Source organism: Bubalus kerabau, chromosome 14 (assembly GCF_029407905.1).
Source record: "Bubalus kerabau isolate K-KA32 ecotype Philippines breed swamp buffalo chromosome 14, PCC_UOA_SB_1v2, whole genome shotgun sequence".
Classification (NCBI taxonomy): Eukaryota; Metazoa; Chordata; class Mammalia; order Artiodactyla; family Bovidae; genus Bubalus; species Bubalus kerabau.
Genome location: NC_073637.1, coordinates 54,401,826 through 54,422,488, shown reverse-complemented (window position 1 = coordinate 54,422,488; position 20,663 = coordinate 54,401,826). Strand labels below are relative to the sequence as shown.

The following is a 20,663-nucleotide window of genomic DNA, read 5'->3' as shown; positions in this document are numbered from 1 at the left end:
ATTATTTAATTTAACACTAGCTCTCATTTCTTGAAATAATTTTATAGAAAAATAAGTCATAAATCAAACCATTTTCTTAATTTTAAGGTAATTAAGTCTTTAAAAAAGATAAAACATATATCATAATATTATTTTAATAATAATAGAAGGGATTCAATAGAAGGCCTTCAAAAAACTAGCTATTCAGTTTCTTTTAAAGAACAGTTTTTTTAGAATTAATCCAAAAAAAAAAAAAACAGGGGGGAACCTATTTGTCTCAGATGGGCTACCCTGGTGGCTCACACGGTAAAGCGTCTGTCTGCAATGCAGGAGACCCGGGTTTGATCCCTGGGTTGGGAAGGTACCCTGGAGAAGGAAATGGCAGCCCACTCCAGTATTCTTGCCTGGAAAATCCCATGGACGGCGGAGCCTGGTAGGGTACCATCAGTGGGGTCGCAGAGTCAGACACGACTGAGCGAATTCACTTTCACTTTTCAGGCTTGAAAAATAGATTTTTCAAGTTTTAATAAAAAGTAATATTACACATGTTGAATTGTTAGGAAGTAAAAAGGGAGAAAGTTAAATGTGGAAATTGTTTTTCTTCCTTAGTCATTACTTTAAGCAAACAGGTGAAAGGAGAATTGACTGTGGTTTAGAATGAATTAACAGCTACAGTGCTTAATCCAGTGGAGTATGCAGACATATAATTTTCAGCAATTAGTTTTCACCTTTTATTTTCACCATGCTGGGAAAAAATTCTGCCTTTCCTTAATGACTTAAGATTCTCATTTGGAATACTAGTAGATTAAGAGATATCTGTTTAATAGCTTTTCTACCATGAGACATTTTAAAAGTTAAACATTTTCCAGTTTTTATCATCCTTACTGAGTGAATATAAGTTATTATCTCTTATTATGAAAAAGGGCTGCCTTTTGAGAGGGAGAATAAAATGTTTGCTTAAAATGACTTAAAAATCTGTACCTAGGCATCTGGTGTCTGATCCACTCCAAAGACCTGAAGAAAGGCATTCCCGAACAGCAGAGCCCACAAGCATGAATCCTGAATCACAGGTAAAGATGGCTGTTGAGCCATATGAAGTCTGAGTTCCAATCTTATTTCCATTGGGAGGGGTTGGGAGTTCTCCACAGGAAATAACTTGAAAACAATAACATAATAAAAAATCCTAAAGATACAGTCAACACGAACTTGTAACAAAATCATGTTTTCAACATTCTGAATTCCTATGATTTGACCATTAAAATTGACAATTAAATATGACAATTAAACTTGATATTTGCAAAACATGCTTGAAAGATCATGACAGTATAGAGAAAATAAATTACATAATTTAAAGTTTTTCTCCTTTGAGTTCCCATGTAATGTAATAAAGTCGCTCTGTCTTGTCTGAGTATTCTCAGACAAGAATTCTGAGGAATTCTGTGGAATTCTCCAGGCCACAATACTGGAGTGGGTAGCTATTCCCTTCTCCAGGAGATCTTCACAACCCAAGGATTGAACCCAGGTCTCCCACATCGCCAGTGGATTCTTTATCAGCTGAGCCACCAGGGAAGTAACAGTGACATGAGATGACATGTGATTTTGTTTGTGTTTTTTGCTTAGCCAACCTGGTCACTTAACAGGTTGTGGTGGGAAAAAAAAAAAAAATAGCAATATTAAAGGTAGGATCATTTATTAGCCCAAAGTCTTTCTCTGATTTATCAGTAACTTTAATGAGATTCCAGAGCCCATAAACAGCTAAATTAAAATTTACAGCTAGCAGTTTAAATCCAGAATTGAATAATTAACCACCAGCCTTTATCTGGTTCGAGGTCTGGCTTTCATCTCTAGGCTTTAGGAGACTCTTAGATAGACAAATAGAAAATTTGCAAACTTTGAAAAATTACATGTAAAATTTAAGATATATTAATTGTTTCGAATTAATCCCCCAAACAATCCTTTGCAGTAGCTATAATATTTATTAGGGTTAATAACACTGATATTTATAATATTTTAATGTAAAAGATGGATAAATGAAGGACCAGAAAAAAATTCTGTTCTTTCCATTTTTCTCTATTAACTGTAATTCTTAGGTTCTGATTTTTGCTCCACTCTTACTTCTGGGCAGGAATTTGATCTTATGCAGAACTTAAATTTTTCTATATAATAAAGGACAAAACACAAAGAAACCAGACAAATATTTGTTCAATGTCTGATTTAATGAATGCTGCTGTTATACATTTTTTCTTAGCTCTTTGAAATATCCTTATCCCATGTGTCCTTTTAATGAATTTAGAATGGAAGAACAATGAGACCAGAGAAAAGAAAAGATCTTGGGTGAAAACCTAAAAGAATAAGGCAAAATTTACAAATACATATGCTATAGTTTTAGAATATATAACTTATACATGGATTTTGAGATTTAATTCATCAATGATTATAAAAACAGCAACCCCAAGATTCTTTACTTATATGGAGATTAAGGAAATAAATCAAATATTCATAAGTAAATTATTATTAGGTACTTGTCTACTTACTACATATAGTTATCTGTTAAGAGTTATCTGTTACGTTAAATATTTTAGTCACCATAATCCATTTAGATGTCAGATGTTTTTATTAGTTTATTTCTAAATTATGTGTCTATATCATAAATGCCGTGGTGGATTCATGTTGATGTATGGCAAAACCAATACAATATTGTAAAGTAATTAGCCTCTAATTAAAATAAATAAATTTAATTTAAAAAATTGTGATGAACATGAAATAAAAGGATGAATTTTCAGCTTAGCATATTTCCTGGCACTAAGTAAATACCCAATAAAGGTAGTAAAGAAAGTTCAAGATATTTCCACTGATTTTTCCGTGTTCAGCTAGCTTATCTACTTTACACACTGGATATTTATAGTAATATTATAAGAAAGCATGAAAATAGAATGACTCAAATGTTCAATTTGACTCAATAAATGTTTACTGAATTTCTGCTATGAACAGGTTCTAGCTGGTATTTTCAACATGTAACACCATTAAATCATAAATAGTAAGTATCAGATAGGTATTACTGTGGGCTTCCCTGGTGGCTCAGTGGTAAAGAATCTGCCTGCCAATGCAGGAGACATGGTTTCAACCTCTGATCTGGGAAGAACTTACGGAGAAGGAAATAACAAGCCACTCTAATATTCTTGCCTGGGAAATCCATGGACAGAGAAATCCATGGACAGCCTGGCAGGCTACAGTCCATGAGGTCACAAAGAACTGGATGTAACAATTGAACAACAACAACAAGGTATTACCATAATTTTCTAGTCTAAGAAACAGAATAAACATTATACAACACCAAAAGGCAGAGGTTTTCATTAGAATCCTTGGGTTGAAGCCCAATTCTCCACCATTTATAGGCTCTATGACTTAACATAACATGATTAAATTCTTGGGCACAGTTCCATCTTTAGTAAAATAAATATAATAATATCAACTGAATAGGAACTAAGGTATAATTGAAATAATACATGTAAAGGGCTAAGATCAGTGCATAGTTGTTTTAATAAATGATAGACCTAGAATCTAAGCAAAGGATATCTGAATCCAAGGACTCTGTTTTTAATAAGCATTTACAAATACAAAAACAGTTACAAAGTTTTTAAGATGACTTAAGAATCAATCATTTCTAATTAATATTACCTCATTCTTGTTCTAGAGTGTGTAGAGACGTGATCAAGTAATTCACTCACCAAGGACTGCTTATGAAAAAAGTTTAATGGAATGTATACTTACTTTGGCAATATGGTCTTTCATTTCTCCAACTCCAGGTACCATTAGGAAGACATTCAATAGAAGCAGGACCTAATCCATGATAACCAGGATCACAGCTGAAAACTACTTTGGTTTTGTATTCGTAATGGGAACCATTCACAATTCTCCATCTTCCATGTTCCAAAGTAAAGGAATTGATACTTGGACATGTAACAACTATACAAAAACCAAGATAAATACTACTAAGTCAGTCATGTCTGTTTTACTTAATTATGTCTCATGTCTATTCCATTCTTAGTTCATCACTTCCTTACTTCCTTCACTATTGTGCCATAAAAAGTCTTTAGTAATTTTTTTTTCATGCTAATCTTTCCCTCAGCTCTATGGTATTATTGGAAGTTTCTTGAACATGTCATGCGATTTCACAGTTGAAAGTATTTGTACACATTGTTGCATTTACCTAGAATCTCTATTACTGACTATATATTTTGAGAAAACCTGTTTTATGAGAATGATCTTTTTATGCAAGACATGATATTGAAGTGGAAATCGTTAGGCAGTCAGTGTAGGGTCAGAGGCTCTGTTCTTTTCTAATTTCAATTTTAATTCTCTCATATGAATGTTTTGCTTTACTAGTCTAAAGCCATATTTGCTCCGGTTTCCAGGCATTCAGAGGAATGTCTACCTAGTCTGGAGGGTCATAAAACATGCAGGCTTAGGACAAGACCAATATTAATTGATGTCCAGTTCATCAAGAAGAAAAACTCCAGGCGGACCATTAACTCTTAAACATACATTTGGTCCATAAATAATTGTCTGAGGTCCTCAGAAAGGGTCAATGGATGCATCATAGTATCTGGAGACACTGAGAAAATGGGGGACCCAAAAAAGCCATAAAAATGACAAACTGGACATGGCAACATTCAAACTGATTGGTCAGAAATTACACACATCTGGCCTTGGGCCAACCAAAACTGAACAGATTAATTCTAATGAAGATATAAACTGCTGTTATTCACACCTTTTGGGGGCTCTTTACCCCCTCTCAGTGTCTATGCTAAGAACTTTATATTTCTATCCTTTAAAATAAACTTTGCCTGCGTGAGTGTTTGAGTTTTCAGTATTCATTCTTTTGCTGAATGAACAGAACTCAGTTCCCAGTGTCAATATAAACTTCAGCTAATTCGAAAGTTGCTCAGCATAAGTAAACTCATTACTTGATACTTACGTTAAGATTTCAAATAATTTAAAAATCCCATTTTAAATGAAATCACAGCTAAGTCGAAATGTCAGTACTAAAGGAGAATAAGTGTTTTATAGAGAAAAATTAAAGACCTTATTTAAACACATTTCCAATCCTTTTGCTATCAAATATTTTATGTGAATTATTTTCAATAACCATTATATAATATTATTTTACCTATTACAGTATTAATGACAGCAATGAGAAATATTCTAAATGTAAGATCTATGAAGAATTTTAACAATTATTAAAAAGTTTGGATCATCTCAACAGTATCATTTATGTTCATAAAAGCCAGAACTGAATGTATTAAATATAATTTCATTCATGCAAACTTAAAAATTTTTTTCAAAAGACCTATGTATTTTTATTTTTATTTTATTTTATTAAAAAAAAGACCTATGTATTGAAAACATGCTGACTGATGGATGCCTTTCTACAAAGTAAATAAAAATTTTTATGTAAAATAAAATGTCACTTTATTCTCTTGACATATATATCTAGAGCTTCTGAAAATGAGCAAAAAGTCCTTACACTATATTCTAGTTCTTTATAGCACAAGACAGCTTAATTTTATTTCTTAGACATCACTTCAGGGAAGAGCTCTACAATTTGATACATAAAGTTTTAAATCATATAAGATACCAGTTGAAACACAAGTGATGAAATTTCCTTAACATACATACCAACACAACGAGGGGTCTTGTTATGATTGCTCCAAGTTCCATCTGATTGACATACGGCCGTGGTAAGTTCCTTAGATGACAATCTATATCCATCATTACAAAAATAGGTAACTCGAGTTCCTACCAAGTAGTCTGTTGTGAGTATTCCTCCATTTGTTGGAGCTTTAGGAATCCCACAGGAAATTGCTAAATTAAATACATACATAAAAGACCAAAGAAGCAGAAAAATAATTAGCTGTCTCATTAACTGTAAAGCATATAAAACTATTTGGAATTTTATTAATTCCTCTGAAACAATTTCAGAATATCTCCCCAGAAAGCTTCTCTGAGCTATAATGTTTTCTGAATCATTTATTTCAAACTCTTGTTGAAAGTGCTTTTAAATTGGGGAATCCATACGTTATTAATGCTTTCTTTCTTAGTTTCTTATTGAGTTTCTTGTCAGTGTGTGCATGATTATCAGCATGTTTATAGATTATATGAGAAGGCAAGGTAGGTAAATATAGATTGTAATAGTGCTGACTCATGTCTGGGCCTATCAAATTAGCTCTATTCAATTTGACTAAAGAGTTTACAGGTGGTTGTAACCAATACTCATGAGGATTTGGGGTAGGAGGAAAACAGAGGTTTTTACCTGGAAGCTGGATATTATCTTATCTTGCTGCTGCTACTGCTAACTCACTTCAGTTGTGTCCAACTCTGTGTGACCCCATAGACGGCAGCCCACCAAGCTCCCCCGTCCCTGGGATTCTCCAGGCAAGAACACTGGAGTGGGTTGCCATTTCCTTCTCCAATGCAGGAAAGTGAAAAGTGAAAGTGAAGTCGTTCAAGTCGTGTCCAACCCTCAACGACCCCATGGACTGCAGCCTACCAGGCTCCTCCATCCATGGGATTTTCCAGGCAGGAGTACTGGAGTGGGGTGCCATTGCCTTCTCCTACCTTATCTTAGGTCCAGTCAAACTCTATGTGCTTAAGTACCATTCATGGAATATGATGTGTATGGGTATGTCTAATAAATACAGGGCCAGGACTTACTGTTCTCAATGTAGCTCAGATATTTCTGCATTTTGCTGATACGTCTTTGATGTCTTGATTTTTATTTACAATAAATCTAATTTACATGAAAGTTAGTTTTACCATAAGGTGTTATTTACAGTATATATTTGTATTTAAATAGTTTATTATATATAAGATATTTTCACATAAGTTAAAATGTCTATACAGAAGTCCCCTAAAGTCAGTTGCTTTCAATCGGTGCTCTACACGTCCACAATTTGCATCTCCAAAAAGAAAAAAAAATAAACTTTCAAAGAATATATTTGGCAGACAAACTCTAAATGAGATTCTCTGTATCTTTTATATAATATTCAGTATAAATGTTCATACATCTATCTGCAGAAAGATTAATATATTTGAATATGGGTATAGACTTGAACCAGCTGGAGTTATTTATGACATCTGGTCATAAAATTTCTAATTTCTGAAATAGCTCATTTTATTGTTTTTAGATAAGACATTTTGGACTTGTAACTATATTTTTCTCATATGAAAAGAACAGAAAAATGTGAGTTTAGTTGGAATATTTGTAAAAGTTGTATTCTATTTACCTGTCTCTCATTTCAACCTAAAATTATTTCTGCTTCTCTTATAAAGCCCTTCACTTAGGTGTTTAATTTTGATTAATCCATGCAAATTGACTTCCAAGTCAAAAAAAAAAAGTAATCTTAGCTAAACCTATAAAAAATTCTCAAAATTAAATGGCAGACTCCCTACTGTTGAATAGTTTGATCTTTTGTAACTTGATAACTTACAAATTATAAACAGAAAAGTAATTTTGATTTAATAAATTATATAAGCAATCTCATATAATTATGTTATTATCCCAGCTATCTAATTATAGACCTCTAAAATAGTGTTCCAACATAAATCATTCCCTGATGTCTATTAAAGCAATGTTAGTGTTTCCACTTAGGACTTCTGGAAATTTCAATTTTTAACAAACCATCCTCACTGAATCCCTGCTGAAGACTGTTAACTGCACATTGTTGGGATGGTGTAGGTTAAACTTATAGTGAAGTAACAATGAAATTTAAATAGTATAGATTTCATATACATGGTTAGTATAAAATGACTATATTTCAGAACTGAAAAAAAAGACAACATACTAAAATGATAGAACAAATGTGCCTGTAAATACATTACAATTTAAGTTCTTAGCTAAAAATGAAAAAGTTCAGAAGAATCTTCATCACTGAGTGATTGTCAGAGGCTTCTCTCCAGAGCTCTCAAAAATCACAAATTAAAAGTGAAAACAGGGAATATAAAGTGACTATTTCTATATAACCCTGTACTGTTGCAGCCTGGCAGAGCAGAGACCAGAACCTGCCACATGACTCGAGGGTGCGCAAACTGCGCCCTCCTGATTGTCCTCCTAAGCATGTCCACCGGACATACTAGGGACAGAACGTGCTTTCTGCTCCTCTTCACTGCCTGCCCCTGCGGCCGTCCCCATGGACACAAACAAAATGTCTCTGATTAACAGAAGAGCCTTAACTTTACTCCTTCTTTATGGTGTGCTGATCAAACTCCCCAAAATAGCTATTTCCTAATGATCTCATATGACTTCTACCAATAAAAGTGCGGCTGAAAGGAGTCATTTTGTCTTCCCGCCATAGAAAGCGGGAGGGCCCCCTGACTCTCTGCATGCCAAGTTATCTGTCTGTCGTTTCATTAGGCACTCACCCTGTTTCAAGTCCTTCTCACCCGCTGTGCTGGACACGGCACTGTACAACACTCAATTGTGTAGAGGGATGATAATGATTTAATTCAAGGGGTCAATAATGATCAGTCGATATACAGACAAATAAAACACCTAACCAAACCCAAATAGAGACAACAGAATACTTTTTCTATCTTTAACTATGTTCACATTGTCTAACCACAGCTCAAGTAAATATATGCAAGGACGTATAAGGAGACTGAACAGACGAGAAGAATAAAAATGACTGAAGAATGCAAAACAAATTTGGAACAACAACAACAAAAAACTGTATTGTGTATATAGCTCTTTCCAATGATATTTAGCCATTTCATTTTAATTAGTTATATCCAAACACAGGTCACATACAATAAAATTTTTTTATAAAATAATGAATCTTTTAAATTTGTTGCAATGAAAATCAAGGGTCAATTTTGGAAATGATTCAAGTTATTAATATAAATATTTTATCACTTTGCTATGTAAAATGTCTTTTTTAGCTATATTTTGATTTATCTTTTGTAATTATAGAAAAATTTCAAGTCAAGAACAGTAAAAAAGGCTCTATATATAAACGTCATATTATATACCAAAAAATCAATGAAATTATAATGCTAACATTACAAAACAATGTCAAAATTTCAAAGTTCAGTATAATTTTTTATTTTAACCAATAGTTAACTGTTTTCACTAAAGTTTTCTTAAAGATTAATTATATACATGAATAATTCTTGATAACTGATATTTAATTGTTCAAAGTTCAGAGCATTTAAATGTTTATTTTAAATCCATATGAAATACTAGAAATATATAAATACATTTGCTATTCATTGGTCAAAGAAAAGCAGATGTTTTGACAGTTTATTAAATGTATCTATTCAACAAGAAGTCAGTGCCTTCAGTGTTGGTAACCCACTATCTAATAAGTAATTAATGTTTCTTCATCAATAAAACAAACAGTTTTTCAGTTCTCATTTTTTTCCATATATCTATGAAAGCTATATTTTCATGAATTAGAGATCACAATTTAACAAGTAAAATAAACCATTTCAGTTACCTGGTAATATCAAATCTTTGTTCATTTCAACTTGCTGTTATTAAACTTTAAATTTTAATTGATTTGTTTTATATTTTATTTCTTTATATAAATTGCCTTCAATAGGTAAATTAGAGCTAACACCCATTATTTATTAAAAGTGCTTTATATTTTTAATGTTAGGGTTCACAGTTGTTATATATGCTTTCATATGCTGGGTAAAATAAATCAAATATAGATTTAAATTTGATATTGCAAAATAATGTGATATGTTTTAAGACTGTCGAAGTCCAATGACATTACATCTTCCTGTGGAACTGTTAAACTTGTCTTTATGACTATACCTAGTAGAGACTCACCTACTTTTTAAAAAATTTTTGGACCTAGTCCAAAGCTCTAAAATATGCCATTTGTTGATTTGTCATTCTTTTGCATTGCAAGATCAATGCTCAGAGTGTGCCTTGATTTTTAACAAAACGAAAGTCATTTCTGTCAAGTTAGCTAAACAGTGAAGAAAAAATAATGTGGTCATTGGCTACATTTTCCATTTCCTTTTACATTTGTTGTGCTGAGAACACATTTTTGCATACTTGAGAATGAATGTTTTCAGTGACCTTGGCCATCTTTTCCTCTCTTTTCTCTTGGCAGATTCCACACTAACACAAAATCCAGCTCCGGGTCATTCATTTCTGACAGCTAAGTGACGGGATGGTAGATGTATGAGTAGAGTATGCATATAAGTGGAGAGAGTAAAGACATAAATCACATAACAACAAATGAAGCATTATAAAACAATGTATCACATGCTCCTCAAATTTATCAGCCTGTGTTTTCAAGCCTTATTTTCCTTAGAGGTGTCTATAACATGCTTCTGAATGTTTATAATTTTAGAAGTTTTGGCAATCCAAATGAAAAAGCTAAACGAGGTTAATCTTTTATCAGTGTGCCATTTTTGGTTAATATACTTCACCTTGACAAGCAGGGACCGGTGCATCCCATGCGTGATACCCATAGGAAGACTTTCTGCACACAGCACTGCTTTTCCCGACGAGTCGGAATCCTCGGTCACAGGCCCAGCGGACCACACTATTTAGCTGTCCTCCTGTTTGACTGATAATGTATCCATGAGGCGGGGATTCTGGTGTACTACAGTAGAAAGCTTTTTTAAAAGAAAATTAAAATCACTGTATAACTAATGAATCAGAAACTATTTACAATCCAGTTATTAAAAATATAATAATACTAGTTCATAAAAACTGGTCAATTCAACTGCCATCTAGGTGAATTTTACTTCATATGGACATCATATTATTTGCCATCCACTTGACAATCTATTGACATAAGCTTTAGGAGACATAACTATTTCTGGACATTTTTTTTAATTCTTATTGTCACTGAAGATGTCTCCTAAGTTGAAATACATTATACTTTTGTAACACCCTGAAGGTTCAAAAGCCATACAAATAGTTCATTGAATTTTGGAATGGTGTTATTTCCTGCCATTTGAAAGGCCTATATGCCACAGTTTGGGTAGAAATATTTTAAAGCATGTATCTACATGTCACTTTGAAATTATCTCCAGACACCTATGTCATGTTAGGACATGCATTTCATTTTGGTGGATGTCTAAAATAGACCCCTCCACATTTCATAATCTTCTCTCCCAGTTTATTAAAGAGTTTCCATGCTGTCAAGAGTGCTTACATATGGTGATAAAAAATGCCAATAAAATAAAACTTTTTTCATCTGCTGAAGTCTGAAATGTCAAAAGATAATGTCAACTGGCTTTTTTATATACATGTACTTTTGAGACTATTCAGCCTGGCAGGATCCATTTACCCTTTGAAACTTCAATGTATTCATCTGAGAAAAAATGAGACTTTAGGGGTAAATAGTAAGAAAGAGATGGACTTGGAATATATGTGTCATAACCTGTCATTTTCTAAAGGCAAAATATGTACTCAATATGTCAAGTCGTTCTTAGGGCTAAAAATGATGTTTCCATTATATTTATGTCCAACTTTGTCATGAAGATCAACATAAATAAGTCTTTAATATAGTCTTTAATATAGTGAATCTAATGCTTATAATTGTTGGATTTAAATGGTTTCCCTTTAAGTTATTATCATCATTAAAAATACAACTTAATGTTCTGACTTTTTAAATAGAGTCTGGGCACAGCTTTAGTAAAAAGATATATATAAAGTTCATACGATAGAAACTTTGATTCAAATATGAAAATGTATTAAGAATGACTTGGGTACATATTTCAGTCTTTAAATATTTCTCCTTTGCATGCTTAATAATATTTCAAACAATAGATATTTATTATAGGATAAAAATTATAAATATGCTATCATGTAATGTCAGTAACAACTTACCTCTAATATGGAAAAGACACATTGTTGACAAACTATCATCTTATAATTTAAAAATCAAAGTAGACAAAAAATATTATGTTTCTATATTTTATACTATATATGCAAATTTATATAAATGAGTAAAATTCAACAGTTTGCCTTTAAAACTAGAATCAAATTTATTTAAGTTTATGTCTACAATTGTGTCAGAATAATTTATAAAATATTTAAGAAAGTAATTTTCAGTAGAACTGATTTGCAATGATCCATGGCGTCAGAAGACATGATCTGAACACTAAATAAAGAGATGACTGATTGGTTCTGAAGTGTTTTGTTCCTGAGCACATACCCATGGCCTCTGACATGACTTAGGATGGTAATAAAGAAAAGGGATATAATCTTTGCATAATGGAAAACCATGTACACTTATTCAACAGGAAAATTTGGGTTCAGTAACAGTAGACTTCATAAACAGGAAGGCATATAGAAAAAGCTATTTAATCATGATATTAAGAAGAATTTTCAGCCCTCATCTTTTTCACTATTACTCAGTGAAAAGCAATGATGAAAAAACAATTTTTTTAAACTAAAGGTTTTTAAGTGATCTATTCATCATTTTGTATTTTAATATTTAAAATATTTTAGCAAGTATCATAAATTAGTGGGCAATGATGAAAACAAAGGTTTTTACAAGTGTATGTTTATCTTTTGTTTAAACTTATTAAAGGAGTTATTTATATATTAAATAGATCAGATACACACAATTGAGCAACACTATTATTTTTTGAGTGTTCAAGGGAAACCTCTCTTGGGAAAATAAGCACTTAAAGTATCAAAGTTTATAATTAACTTAAGTCATAAATACTTTAAGTGCTTTTAATTATTTCAAAAATCATGTGAAAGACATAGTACTGTTTATCACTATAATAAGGAAACAGAGGGACAGAAATGTTATATAAATAACTCAAGAAACATCAATAGAGGAATTATGATTCAGATTCATACCTAACTGAATAGTATCTGTGTCTGTGCTCCTTAATCACAACCATACTGAGGATGCAGGTGAGATCTGCACTGAAGTTATAAGTATCACATACCTATATATCTTATCCGGAAGCCTTTTTTGTTATTGCCATGATCTGCTGACCACTGAAGGAATACTTCATGACCATTGCTTGTTATATTAAAAGCAGATGAATAATCCCCACTGAGTGAAACAAGCACTGGACTTTGAATATTTGGTCCTTCAGAAAGAAAATAATAGAATTTAGATATAACTGAGCAATTTCTGTTTAGTATTTCATATCTTTAGAATGGTATTAAATATGGTGAAATTCACCCAGGATCAATTTACTTCATAAACAATAACTTAACATAATGTGTTTGTTTACACATTTTAATTCCATAGCTAAAGCAGCTACAAATCATAACAAAATGATCAAGCTAAGTGCAATTTTCATATGGTATATAGGTAAGTTTGATGTTGCTACTTCTAAAATTATCCTTAAGATAAAATAAAGTCATATAGGCAGTTGATTATATTGAAGGCCTGAATGTATACTTAGAGCATTTGAATTGAATTTGTGAATATCCAGTAAATATAACCTATGGTTACCATCATACACCTGAAGAACATCAAATTCTTTTTCTGTCTGGAAGAATTCTACAAACATGCTGATGTTATATCCTTTTTCCACAGAAATGCTCCAGGCACACATTTGAAGATTTGGGTAACTGTCAGGATATCCAGGGCTCAATATGACTCCCGTGGAATCCAGGCGTAATTCATTGGCGGGACAGAGAACTGTCAGAAAAAATGAATCATTAGATAATGCTCATGTTTCAGACTTAAGTGAAAACTGCATTTTAAATACTGGATATTCTGTTTTTATGTTAAATAACAATAAAGGAAACAATACTTTGAACTATGTGTATAAAATGACAACTTGTATAGTAAGCTTGCAGTTCAAAAAATGAAGCAATGTCCCAAAATTGCATAATATTAATTTCCTTTTTATTACATGGGAGACACATTTTCTTTCTGGATTAATAAATATAAACATATAGATAATTAAAAGATAAGGCATTTACTTCCCTCTCTATCTTTATATTATTTCACTATCTTTCTTCATCTTCTTATGTTCTTTTCCCTCTGTCTCTTATCTAAGTCCTAATTCCTTCTTGACTTTTTCTTTTGTCCTCAAACGTTCATTCACTCAGGTATGTGAGAACAGAAAGGAAGTTGCCCTACCTCAGAGTATTCATTCCAGACAAAGCTACTTCTCTAATCTCAGGAATATGCTTAAACCATGAGAATTTAAAACAATTTTGGGGTCACCAATTACCTTTCCAGACCAAAAAGGTAAGACAAAGCATAAGCTGTTCATTTCATAACAATATATCAACTGCATCTCCAAAGTATAATATACCAGTAAATTATGGCAACATATGATTGTTCTTCAATCAAGTTAATAACTTGAAATAACTTGAATTAATAAAATCTGCCATAAATTAATATACAGATATTTGAATATTTACTATAGAATATACTATAGCTAATCTAAGAACTGTTTTCTTTTTTTATTGCTTCTATTTCTCTTATTCAATCTGAGATGTTTGCATCTTGGATGTGATTTCAAAATTAAAAAGTAACAATTCAACAAATAGTATTGGATCATTTCAGTCTAAAAAGAGAAATCTGATGTTTGCTTTTTACAAAGTGAAAAATATGTAAAATAAACAAATGAACAAAAAAATTTTAAGGTTAGAAATGGAATGGAAAAAAATGAGTCAAAGATACAGATTAATGAATATATATCTATGGCATATTGAAATAAAGGATATAGATAATTAAAAGATATGACAAGTAAGTTTTAAGAAAAGGGTTATGTTGTATGTGCCCAGCTACTGATATTTAATATTTCTGAAATAGTAACTGTGTTACTGAACATGTCAACCCCTCACTAAAAACCATTCAGCACCTTCAAAGCCTTCAAGGTTAGTCCCTGCATGCCTCTCTAGCTTTGTTTTCTGCTGTTCCTCCTCTGAAACAGAATGCTCCAAACATACTGAATAACCTATAATTTTCTCAATTCAGCATATCTGTTAGTGCTTCTGTTTCAAATGTCCTCCTCTCGTCTGATACTCTTGAAATATTTGGGCACCTCAAAATCCAGACCAAGTCTCATCCTCTGTGAAATACTTCCTGAATTTCTCCTCCATTAGTCCAAGCAGAACTGCTTATTTCCTTCTTGGCGCCTCTTAATGTATGCCTCTATTACTGCAGTTAGTTAATTTTATGGCTATAATTTCTTTGCTTTTTAAACTTTCTTCTTAGGCTATTGTTATAGAAAAGCAAGTGTATGTCTTAATGGTCCCAATGTTTTCGACTGAACAAATATTCCATATTACATTTGAAAAACTGAGACAATTCAATATAACTTACTGTAAATACTAAAATTAACCTACTCTCATACTAACCAATATAAAGCAAGAATATACTGTTGAGCACTTTCTGTGTATTCTATCACTGATTTGCCACCACAACTTTAAGAAGTGTATACAATTTTTCCCCTTTATACATGTTTTAGTTTCTAAGTCCTGTCTGACTCTGCAACCCCATGGACTCTAGCCCACCAAGATCTTCCATCCATGCAATTTTCCAGGCAAGAATACTGGAATGGGTTGCCATTTCCTTCTCTAGGGGAACTTCCCAACCCAGGAATCAAATCTATGCCTCATGCATTGGCAGGTGGATTCTTTATTGTTGAGCCACCAGGGAAGCCTTAACCGCTTATTATATTCCATTTATATCAAACCCTTTGAAGAACATCATATTTACAAGTGCTTTCCATGTTTTAAGTGTGATATAAAGAACTAAACAGGATCCAGGGAGGAATAACAAAAGTGATGTAGCCTCTTTTATGAGAAGTGAAAAAGTAAAATAATTTAAAATAGATTATTAATAAAAACAGTATAGATTAGTTCAACAGATTCCAAATGAATGACAATTGTTTAGCAGGATTGTGAATTAATTCAATTGAAGAAAAATATATATATATATTTTTTGCCATACTGTGTGGCAGGATCTCATTTCCCCAGATCAAACCTCTTCCCCGTCCATTGGGAACATGGAATCTTAGCCACTGGACCCAGGAAGTCCCTAAACAAATATTTAAACTCAGATTTTTTTGCCTAAGTGTTAGGTCAATTAATTAATATAGTAACTCTGTCTAAACTCATTCTGAGGGATAATTAACTTTAGCTAGTACCCATAGTGTTATTATGAAACAAACATAGATTGTCTCCTTTTTTGTATTCTCCACAGCAGATAAAATAGGAGGAGACACACTTACTATAGGAAATTCTGATTTTAGAAATAAGATATCAAAAGTCTTGAGATATGAGGGACTCAAATAACCAGGTTAACAAAATTGTTTTTTTTTTTAATTAAAAATAATGCTGAATTTGGATCTAGATATAAATAAGAAGTATTGCTCTCCAAGAGCTCACAATTAAGTTATATATTGGGTCAAGGAAGAAATCTTGATATGTAATTGCTTGTTCATTCAGGAATATAGATGATAGACTTCAGAATTAACAACCAACCCTAAGATGGCCTACAAAATCATTGATTAAGATAAAGGGAAATTCTTATACTGGTGCTGGTTATACCTCCAAACTCATCTTTTCTTTCTTGATGCTTTAAGAGCCCCTATCTTCTTCTAAGGACTCCATAAAGGTAGAAAAATCAAACATTTCTTCCTACTGATAGCATGTTTGAAATAGTAAACAGAATTTTTATTTTATCATTATAAGAGTTAAGACACTGCATGGAAAAATTGATTTTTATTTCTCAGGAATAAACCACAGTGAAGGAAGCAATTCAATAAAATCTGGGGAGGGATAATCAAAATCAATTTTACTCAAATTAACCAATATTTATAATTAATTACTATGCAAAAGAAAGAAAGAAAGAAAGAGAAGTCACTCAGTCATGTCCGACTCTTTGCTACCCCATGGACTGTAGCCTGACTGGCTCTTCCATCCATAGGATTTTCCAGGCAAGAGGACTGGAGTGGGTTGTCCGGTGTATTAGGCACTATTATGGCCCTAGGAGCTAAACAAGTTAATAATACATGATTCCTGAACATCAAAATCCCAGTACATCATTCAAGAGCCATAATGGTCTTGTCCTTGTAACACTGAATTACTTGAAGTCTGCATCTCACCATCTTTCATTTGTGTGTCTTTGCATATACCTTTGTTTCTTGGCTAACTCTTTTGCTAGCTCAGTTCTACCAAAGTAAGTATCATTGGTTATTCAGACCCAGGACTAAGGGAATAATGCCTCCATCAAGCTTTCCCTCTCATATAAACAGTTTAAAATTATATGATTCTACCTTACCACTGTATGCTACAGCTTATATAGCTGTCATATTCCTTACACCATTTTGCTTTCATAGAAGGGACTATTTACAACTTTTCTTTTGTTTATTTCCTTAGATCTTCATTCTTCATATGTGCTCAATAAAGTTTAATGATTCTAGTGGTTAGAACAGAAGCTACTTGCAATCCACATTGGAACCTTTATTTAAAGTGGTTTCTCTTGCTTTCTATCTCCACTTCCAAACCTCACAGCAAAAGTAATTTAAATAAGTTGAACTGACTATGGGATAAACTAGAAAAATTAAACCTTGGATGAATAAACAATGTTTAGTTAAATCTGATAAATAATGGAATGAAAAACACCATATACGAGTAGTATAATTTTTAAATTACTGTCAGTTAAATATATAATAATTATATAAAACAGAGTTTTCTTAATTTTGTTAGTACTGAATTAAACATAAAACAAATACTTAGAAATAAATAATCATAAGAATTGGTACCTTGACAAACGGGAGGTGCTCCATCCATCTGGAGTCGTTCTCCCAATCTGCAGGTCAGAATTGCATTACCAACCAAAGTAAATCCTGGAAGACACTGATATCTAATAATATCACCTATTGAAAAAACAGGCAGAAAGACCTTCATTAAGCACCAAGGTAATGGTTAAAATAAACAGATGGTTCAGTTATAAAATCTGAATATTTTTTCTTTCAGTTATTTTCAATCAGTATAAAAATTCTATTAGTTGTAAGCAGCGATGATATTCAGAATATTAAACTACTAGTAAGTCATGAGCACTGACCAATTGGAACTGAAGCCAAGAATAAATACCAATAAAACTGGTACTTGGACAATCTGATTATATATAAGCAATAGTAGTAAGGAAATAATTTTGTTGGTACAGGTAAGATAGTCATTAAAAGTATATCAAGCAGTTTAAAAGGATTCCTATTACTGCTATCAAGATTAGATTCACATTGGTCATTGATATTTTCTTACATTTCTCAACCAAAATTAATATTAATAGATAATAATGATGAAATTTATTATGTTACATTAAGATGCATTATTTTCTTACATCATTTTTCAAGCTATGAGATATTATTGAGGTTAAATTTCCAGTCAGTGTTAAAAGGACTTTATTTATGATCACATGGAATATAATGAGTTGTTTTCAAGGATATGGAAATCAAACATGTCATCTAATACACCCTGCATATCATTTATTATACATATCAAGTTTATGTCTGAATTTGAAGAACAATAGTTCAGACTACAGTGTTGGAAGGTAGCAAAATAATAATTTGGAAATAACTACCAGAATAGTTATATGGCCCAGATTCCTGTACTGTTTTCTAACTGTACATCCTAAAAATACAGAATTCTTTTTTCTTACCTAACAATACCTTGCCTCTTTTCACTGTTTTCCATTCTTACAAATTCTAAACAATCCCCATAAATCCAGGGAAAGAAGGTTTAAGACAGGCTGCTACTATTCTTTATTTTTATTGATTTTAAGCAAAACCTTTGTTAACAGTATGCTTTCTTTGAAAGTAATTTAAGAGACTTTACCTATTTCAAATTCATCATCTTCTGTCAAAATTTCAGCATTGGGTACGGGTGGTGGAGGTTGACACACTCTTAGTTGATAGGCTGTAAAAATAGATAATGCTTATTCTTTCTCTGTACAGCTATATATATATATATATATATATATATATATATTCACATATGTGAAAAAAAAATTACAAAGGGCTTATTTATAATAATAAAAATAAATGGTAGAATTTATCAAGTTTTAACCATTTATTTAAAAAATGCTACAATAGTAAGGGGGAATTAATCATTCTTTGTGGAGTAGGGAAAGGCTACCTGGAGAAGAGAAAGACTACCCACTCCAGTATTCTTGCCTGGAGAATGCCCATGGACAGAGGAGCTTGCCGAACTTCAGTACATGGGGTTGCAGAGAGTTGGACGCAAATGAGTGACAGACAACAATCATTCCTTAAATAGTTTTCTATACTAACCCTTCTTATTTCTTACCCTCATTTTAGTCCTTCTGATTATGTATTCCATTTTGGTGTGATCACTGTTTGGAATTATATACACATGTTAGTTTATGTGCTAATACCAATCTTTCCAAGGTTCATCACCAAATTCCCTGCATCTAGCAAAGTGCCTAGCATTTAGTCATAATTGCAAACAAGTACTCAATGGGTACTCCATTCCAAGAAATATTATGAACATCTTACTTATATTAACTCTACTAAAACGGAGAAAGCAATGGCAACCCACTCCAGTACTCTTGCCTGGAAAATCCCATGGACAGGGGAGCCTGGGAGGCTGCAGTCCATGGGGTCGCACAGTCAGACACGAGTGAGCAACTTCACTTTCACTTTTCACTTTCATGCATTGGAGAAGGAAACGGCAACTCACTCCAGTGCTCTTGCCTGGAGAATCCCAGGGACAGTGGAGCCAGCCTAGTGGGCTGCCGTCTATGGGGTCGCACAGAATCGGACACAACTGACGCGACTTAGCAGCAGCAGCAGCAACCCTCACAAAAACTATATTACTTAATTTATGAACCTAATCTATAATTATTCCCATTTTAAAAAGAAAATTGCTAAAAGAATTAAGAATGTGTCCAACTCCTATAGCTAAAGAATGTCAGAGAAGGGATTTGAACACAGACAATGTGGTTCCAGAGCTTCCTTTCACCAAGCTAGATTAGTATGCTTACAAGTTAAGTGCAAGTTCAGTCGCTCAGTTGTGACCAATTCTTTGTGACTCCATGGACTGCAGCATGGCAGACGCCCCTGTCCATCACCAATTCCCGGAGTTTATTCAGACTCATGTCCATTGAGTTGGTGATGCCATCCAGCCATCTCATCCTCACTTGTCCCCTTCTCCCCATGCCTTCAATCATTACCAGCACCAGGGTCTTTTCAAATGAGTCAGTTCTTCCCATCAATTAGCCAGAGTATTGAAGTTTCAGCTTTAGCATCAGTCCCTCCAAGGAATATTCAGGACTGATTATCCTTAGGATATATTGGTTGGATTTCCTCGCAGTCCAAGGGACTCTTAAGAATCTTTTCCAACAACACAGTTCAAAAGCATCAATTCTTTGGTGCTCAGCCTTCTTTATAATCCAACTCTTGCATCCATACATAACCACTGGAAAAACCATAGCTTTTTGGCAAAGTAATGTTTCTACTTTTTAATATGCTGTCTAGGTTGGTCATAAGTTTCCTTCCAATGAGCAAGTGTCTTAATTTCATGGCTATGGTCATGATCTGCAGCAATTTTGTAGACACCAAAAATAAAATCAACCACTGTTTCCACTGTTTTCCCATCTATTTGCCATGAAAAGATGGGACCGGATGCCATGATCTTAGTTTTCTGAATGTTGAGTTTTAAGCCAACTTTTCCATTCTCCCCTTTCACTTTCATCAAGAGGCTC

At 32.8% G+C, this 20,663-nt stretch overlaps 1 protein-coding gene across 3 annotated transcripts in view; it reads right to left on the bottom strand.

Moving 5' to 3' along the window:
- CSMD3 (CUB and Sushi multiple domains 3) overlaps positions 1 to 20,663 on the bottom strand; it is a 1,475,959-nt gene that overhangs the window by 87,400 nt on the left and 1,367,896 nt on the right. For 2 of the 3 annotated variants that reach the window (XM_055546406.1, XM_055546408.1), the window contains 8 exons: positions 18,776 to 18,856; positions 17,704 to 17,817; positions 13,428 to 13,616; positions 12,910 to 13,056; positions 10,423 to 10,611; positions 5,659 to 5,844; positions 3,751 to 3,945; positions 961 to 1,134 (listed from right to left, as the gene is read on the bottom strand). In XM_055546406.1, the coding sequence (XP_055402381.1) occupies positions 961 to 1,134; positions 3,751 to 3,945; positions 5,659 to 5,844; positions 10,423 to 10,611; positions 12,910 to 13,056; positions 13,428 to 13,616; positions 17,704 to 17,817; positions 18,776 to 18,856 (1,275 nt within the window). The remainder of the gene's footprint in view (positions 1 to 960; positions 1,135 to 3,750; positions 3,946 to 5,658; positions 5,845 to 10,422; positions 10,612 to 12,909; positions 13,057 to 13,427; positions 13,617 to 17,703; positions 17,818 to 18,775; positions 18,857 to 20,663) is intronic. The other variant, XM_055546407.1, reaches the window with a different exon arrangement.